Source organism: Sinocyclocheilus anshuiensis, unplaced genomic scaffold, assembly GCF_001515605.1.
Source record: "Sinocyclocheilus anshuiensis isolate Anshui unplaced genomic scaffold, SAMN03320099.WGS_v1.1 scaffold1871, whole genome shotgun sequence".
NCBI lineage: Eukaryota > Metazoa > Chordata > Actinopteri > Cypriniformes > Cyprinidae > Sinocyclocheilus > Sinocyclocheilus anshuiensis.
In genome coordinates, this window is record NW_015549664.1 from 1 (window position 1) to 7,219 (window position 7,219).

Here is a 7,219-nt window from a genome sequence, read left to right on the forward strand (position 1 = left end):
GAAAGACAATAGGGCCCTGCGCCTTACTGGCTTGGGCCCTAATAAGAATAAGAATAATCCTAAGAAAAACAATAGGGCCCTCAGCTTACTGGCTTGGGCCCTAATAATAAACGGAGCAGATACAAGAGGGTCCTTGCACCACCGGTGCTCGGGCCCTAATAATAATAAACGGAGCAGATACAAGAGGGTCCTTGCACCACCGGTGCTCGGGCCCTAATAAACGGAGCAGATACAAGATGGTCCTCGCACCACCTGTGCTCGGGACCTAATAATGATCCTTAGAAAAACAATAGGCCCCTGCGCCTTAGTGGCTTGGGCCGAAAGGGCCCTTGCACCCGGGCTCACTGCCACCTGGTGGCTATAAGAAAATAGCGAATGGTGGGCAATATGGTTTTAAAGTGGTAAATATAGGAGGAGTATGTCAAAGTCATTTACATGTGATAAACTTTCTGCTTTTTTTTTCTGCCAGCTGGTGGTGGTATGATAACTGAATATTGACATGTAGATGTCTTAATGCCAGGAGTTTTATCAAATTTGTTTAGTTTGGTGTAGATTGAACAGTGCATGTTTAAGTTAGTGTAAAACAAGTCATTTATTGTTGCCAGCAGGTGGCGCTATGATTGACTGAATATTGGCCTTTAGATGTGTTCAAGCCAGTAGTTTTATCAAATGTGTGAAGTTTGGGGTAAGTTGGATATTGTATGGTAAAGTGAATAAAGTGATAAAAAAGTTTATATAACGTATATAACTGTGTAAAAAAAAACAATTGGATGATTTTATTGTTTCCTTATGCTAGTGTTATTTACAGTTTAAAATCTGTTTAAAATGTTATTGTTGATTTTATTTATTATGTTGTAGCATTTTTTACCTGACAAATTTGTAAAAATATATTTATTTTTGGGTATTTCGCAAGGTCTGTTACTGAAATAGTATCACCTAATTGAGGGATGTTAATCCTCTACACTGAGAAGTAAAAATATATTTTTTTAGAGGCAGAGATATAAAGAATCTCCTGATTCCCCAGACTTCTTGAATGTTATGTATCATAAGGTAAGTGTAATTTAGTCGTTTCTTTGAAAAGGTCATAGATTAGTTTATTGTATAATGTCATGTATAAATATGGTTGGAAATGTGCATACAATTTCTCAGTTTTTGGTGGGAGGGTGGGGGAATGCAGCATTCCTAGTTAAAGTTTTGGTCACTTAGAGGTATTCAAGTTGGGATTGTTATGAAGTGTTATTTTTGGGTCAATTGTGTGATAGTGGAACAGCAAATGTTGTAAGGTTGTTTTGGATAGGTATCAAATTAAATGGCAAGATCTTTGTCATGTAATACTGGAAAGTACTGTAGATTATACAGTAAATATGTAGGTGAAGTACATTCAAGTTGAAAAACCAGTAAGCAGTGATAGAATATTTGGAAAGTATACATAATGAATTATCTGGTAAGTAGAATAAACTGTATTGTTTTTAAGAAGTGTGAAGTTTAAGAAGTGAATATCTATGACTATATATAGAAGTGTAACTTAATCTAAAGCAAAGATAAATGTAGAAGACATATTTGGTGACTGTTGCAAGTGTATTATAGGTATGTATGTTGTAACAGGAAATGTGTAGTATGCGAAGTATCATTGTATATCAAAAGTATGTTATATAAGTATGTCTGGATATGCAATGTATATGTGGTGTTTACAAAAGGAAATGCCAAAGATATAATGATGAAGTGATAATGAAAATGAATTTATTTGTTGGTGTTATGTGTGTAGTAAAGAGAAAGGTGAAGTGCAAGAATAAGTTACATGGTTTATTATAAAGAGAAAGGTACTTTATTGTTTCAGAAAAAGATAACATGTAGTGGATATTCATGGGAACAAGTTTGGTGTAAATTTTTTTTAAAGATACTTAAAGTTGGAAAGTGGCAAAAATGCCAGAGGAACTGCTGAAAGTATGTAAAAAGTTTGTTTTCCTTGCTGATTAAGGTGGAGTCCATCATGTTTGTATAGGTAGTGGACAATCTTTCCATGTTTGAGGAAAGGTTTTGTTGTGTTCAGAAAGATGATGTTGTCTGTTTGCATAGTCCAGTGGTGTAGCATGGCGTTGTATTGTTTCACAGTTGTTTTTTTTGTTGAGTCATCTGTAAGTCGTGGCAAGACAGCACTAATTGCAAAATACAGAATGTGAGGAGTTGCTTGAGAGATTGAAGTTATTAGTGCTTTCATTCGTTGGATGATCAGCGATGGAGATGCTCCACTTTCAATATCATTTGTTCCGATGTGGAGTAGTACCACTGCATTGTTGTGTATTGTCTCAAAGTGGTATATGTGCTGTTTAGTAGATCTCTCAAGAGTAGTGCCTGGGTGTACCCAGCATTTTGCAGCTGGTAGGTAGTCCTCAATTCCTCGATACATGGAGTCTGTTAACAAGCAGACTTGCAGTCCTGTAGGAGAGAAGAAAAAAAATGTTTTCTAACATGTATAACGAAGCTGAAAACTATTGGGTGTGAACACGAAAAAATATTTAGGAGCACCAGTGCAACTGACCCGATCAGCATATTTGTGTTTGCGCATGAGGAATTTCAATGGTTTCTACTTACAACGTGTTTTTGCAGCATTGAGTAATGTATCAGACCTGTTGATTCCTTGAACGTAATGTCAATCAGAATTCAATCACTGCTCAAAACATTGTTTTGTTCAGTGCTGAGTTATGCAAGCTCATGAATCTCCTCTTATGATAACAAAGACACGATGTAAATAAGAGATTCACTGGAGTTTGTAAATATGATATTGATTTAATACAATAAACTTCAAGGTCAATAAAGAAGACTTTAATATTTAGTGAGTGATATTGTTTGACTACAACACTATTGTCTGATTTTGTTCTATTTCGTCAACAAAAATTGTTTGAAACAAAGTCATAGCTAAGCTGCAGTGCATCTCTAAGCAAACACAGCGATGTTTCGTTTATGAATGAACGTGAGTTTTTAAATGAATCTAGTGAATTAATGATTCAACTACCCGTTCATAAAGACAGTAACTTGCTTTGTTCCTGAATGAATCAGTCGTTTGAACGAATCAATTGAATGAATGATTCAGTAATAAAACAGTGACTTTTCATTTTTAAAGTATTAAGTTATTTAAATCTTTTAATATTTTTATATTCAAATTTTTATATTTAAAATATGAATCTCAACATGGATTTATGAATTTAATTGCACTCATACCACCACTGAGCCTCATTAAATGTCTGTAAATATACCTGTAAGCCACTTTTGTGTTCTTCTGTGCCATGCACGTCTGTGCAAATGAATTTTGTTAATACTAATTGTTTTTGATCAGTAGTTAAAACAATTTTTTAGCCTAATTATAGCCTCACATTATAGCCTAACTTATTCTTATTCTGTTGTTTTAATTAGAAAATTTGAAAAAAGCTAATAAATATATACTTTTGAATTTGACACAAGATGACATACTTTCAATAATATGCCATTAGGAAGTTTTAAAAATGCTCCTGTAAATGACTTTAAGGAGTCAAATATTATCTTGTAATGGGAAGGCTAATTTTTGTTATTGATCAGAAGGTGCTCCTGATTTTTTTATAATAATAAAAAAATAATTAAAATAAAAGTAAGAGTAGAGCCTTGATGTTACTAGTGCAAATATTTATTGCTTACCTTGGGGTACGTGGAAAGTTCTTTTGTTCATTGTAGATGTTATTGCCGTTTCTTCTATAGAGAGACAGAGAAGGTTATATGAGTGGAACAGTATGTATATTTTCAGAGAGGCTGTATGAAATGTGGTATTGTTATGTTAAGTTACCTTGTTGTTCCATAGTTGCCTTTAGGATGCATCAGAAGAAGCATGAGCGGTGAGAAACGTAACCTTTAGATAAATCTATGTACGGTTGGCTTTTAGACGTTAAAGTAGGAGTCAACAGTAAGGGGTGGAGTTAAAGGGTCATTACCCCCTATTTCAGCATTGATTAGTTCTCACCACAGTTTTAAAAAACGCTAAAGAAAGTGGGCGTGGTGCGCTGCGGAGCAGAGGGGGAAGCGGGGAGACAGACAACACGGACAGCTTCGGGTTCAGACAGTTTCATTTCGCTCCCATCCAGTTAAAAATACAAATAAATGCACAGCCACTTGAATTGTCAATGTCATTTGCACTGTCAAATCGGGACAAATTTACAGTTACTCCTTTGAAAAAAAAAAGCCTTTTGAAGAATTAGTTTACTTTAAAATTAAAATTAGTCTATGATTTACTCATCATAGCCATGTGATACATGATATATAAAATTGCGACCCGCCCAAGAAGATAAAATCGCCAGTGTGGGTATTTTACTGGATATACGATTAAAAATAGATGTGTGCGAATTGGAAATTGTATTTAGGAGCATGGGTGAGTAAATGGTAGCTTATAAGAAATGTTTTAATTGAGTGATGTAAAAACATAGATACAGACTAATATGTTTACTGAACTTTAAAAGGATGACGATTTAATTTAAATAACGTAAGACAGTAAATGCAAGACAGTAGAGGGCGCTGATTGAACTCAACAATTAATCCGTTACCCCGGTAACCACGTAAACAAAGCAGCTGCTGCTTTCTGAACAGTTTGTAAATGTTTCAAATAGTCATTTAGATTTTTATATTTGCTTTATATTCGCTTTGGTGTTGTGCACAGCACAAATAGTTAACACTGAATCTATATTTCAGATTTTAAATTTGAATAATATTACAGTTATTCAGTGTAATGTGTTAGCTATATAATACTGCTTTTATTCATACAGTATAGTCATCACTGTAAATATTTGTAACAATTTTTGTAGCATGTAGTTTTAGTCAAGATAATTTATATGTTGGTGAATGCTTGCATAATGCCATAGAATTTGCGGTGTTTAAAAGAAATGTCATCTATTTTTTCAGATAATTATATAGGGAGGGAATGATTTGTGAAAAGTACCCCTGCTGAAAAAAACAGCTTAAACCAGCCTATGCTGGTTGGCTTGTTTTAGCTGGTTTAAGCTGGAAATAGCTGGTTTTAGCTGGTCTCCCAGCCTGGCCAGGCTGGTCAAGCTGGTCTCCGAACCTGGCCAAGCTGGTGTCTATGGCTTCGTTTACACTTGGCATTAACATGCAGATCGAGCAGATCGGATCATCAGTCAATCAGAACACGGTGCGTTTACACTTGGCGTCATCAACTGACTTTTCTATCTGGATAACCGATCGGGTCTTTCCCACAATATTTAAAGAAGTCTGCAGAGAATTGCCTGGTGCAAAGTCAACCTGAAATGGTGGGTTTTCTTTTGAAAAGCATTTTCAGTCGCGGGACATTTTACAAATCAAAGATAAGTGTAGGAGTCTCCCTAGCGCTCCACACCATTGTTCTCCGTCTTTTTTCTGACAGTTCGCGAGAGAGTGATGTCGACCTGCGAATGCAGAAACGATGGCTGGATTGCGTTTACATTACACTGAGATCCGATCACAATGCGTCCTCGACTACCTCTGGACCAGGACACGCTGATCGGATAACATTCCAATCAGAAGTGCGTTTACACTTGTCTTTTCAATGTGTATGTGGACAACATCCGGATACAGGTCGCATGTTAATGCCAAGTGTAAAGGCAGCCTATTTTACCTAATTACAAATTAATCAGATTGTTCCACTTACTGACAAGGTTAAATTCAAGGGTAGTTTAGTATCATAGTCAAGCAGGTTAATGATATAATATATCTGAGAGGAGTCTAAAACAAAATTATAAAACTGGTTTCACAAATAAATTATAGCATAAATTTGTGGCATGCCCTGCCTCAAATCAGATTAAATTATTGTCTGAAGAAATACATTCACCATAGTTGTATGACCAAATATAATCAGGTGTTTTATTTTTAACAAGTGTTTGGGTTTTGAATAGACTTGTACACAAAATACAAATGAAACAAACACAGTATTTATGTAATAAATAACAATTTTAGTGTCATCAGTAATTAAAAAATACTAGAAAAACATTTACAATATCTTTGACAAGAAATGCATAAAGTATAATCTGATACACAAGTTTATATTCATTTAATTCCCATTCAGACAAGGTACACATACATAAATATAACTTGTATAACTGGAATGTTTGAGTCATTGAGGACTGATTGATGACGTTTAGTATGTACAGATTATCATTTTCTTTGTTTTCTTTAACACTTTGTACTATTTTACATATACTTCAGTTATTTCCAAGGATGGCATTCTTTTAAAACTATAAACACAAGCACCAAAGCTACACAATGAATAGTGTGATTTTGAAGTCACACTAAAAAAAAAAGTAAAACAATTAAACACTACTTGATAAAGATAATGTAAACTCACATTTGTTTTTCATTAACATATTTTCTCTGTTCTGACAATTTTACAGTTAAGGCAAAATGTGTGGACTCCTGGCAAATTTCCAGGCTTAAGTAATCACAAGTCAACTACCTCCATTGTTCAAAACTAGGTTTCCCACTTACTGTTAAATACAATTCTCAAAAGCATGGCTGACGGTATAGCAAAGATCTGAAAGTGTAGGTTGTGTTTGTTGGAGTGGGGGTTGGGGGTGAGTGAGGGGAGAGAACAGACTGACAGTCACATAGAAACACAGCATCACTACATGAAAAGAGCTGCACTGTGACACACCTACATCTACAATCCCCCCACCCTAGACTGCTACACACACACCGACTCTTCCTCATTGACACCCCCTCACCCAAACCTCCCACAGCCATACACCCACAACCCACATCCCACACACCCACTCTTGCCACCACACTTTCCTCACCCAACCCACACCCATACACCCTCCTATACCCTCTACACCCATCCACACCCCTACACACCCCTCACATCAACTACCTCTCACCCAAACCACTTCTCCCACATCAATATACCCACCTGTACCCTGCACTTACTCCCACACCCACCAGCAATGTGAAACCCACCCGTAACTCATACACTAACACCCACCCAGACACCCCTACACACACCCATACACTCAGTAACACCCCTACACCCACTGAGACATTCACTAGCACCCTCTACAGCCACCCAGACATTAACTAACACCTCTACTAACACCCCGTACACCCACCCACAAACTCTCTAATACCCCCTACACTGACCCATACACTCACTAACATCCCTACTAACACCCCGTACACCCACCCAAAAACTCACTAATACCCCCTACACTGA

At 36.3% G+C, this 7,219-nt stretch overlaps 1 protein-coding gene across 1 annotated transcript; it reads right to left on the reverse strand.

Moving 5' to 3' along the window:
• Window positions 1-1,397: 1,397 nt before the first annotated feature.
• On the reverse strand, window positions 1,398-4,950 carry LOC107660300 (uncharacterized). Its single transcript, XM_016449582.1, has 3 exons — window positions 3,815-4,950; window positions 3,670-3,723; window positions 1,398-2,436 (listed from the first exon to the last, which is right to left on the reverse strand). Exons 1-3 carry the CDS (start codon window positions 3,825-3,827, stop codon window positions 1,892-1,894), a joined length of 612 nt encoding a protein of 203 aa, XP_016305068.1. The 5' UTR covers window positions 3,828-4,950; the 3' UTR covers window positions 1,398-1,891.
• Between the last annotated feature and the right edge of the window lie 2,269 nt (window positions 4,951-7,219).

Bases quoted from the DNA above. Each gene is read 5' to 3' on its own strand.
- LOC107660300 (XM_016449582.1), bottom strand. The intron at 2,437-3,669 runs GTAAGCAATAAA...TCTCTCCTACAG, and splicing joins AACTTTCCACGTACCCCAAG to GACTGCAAGTCTGCTTGTTA.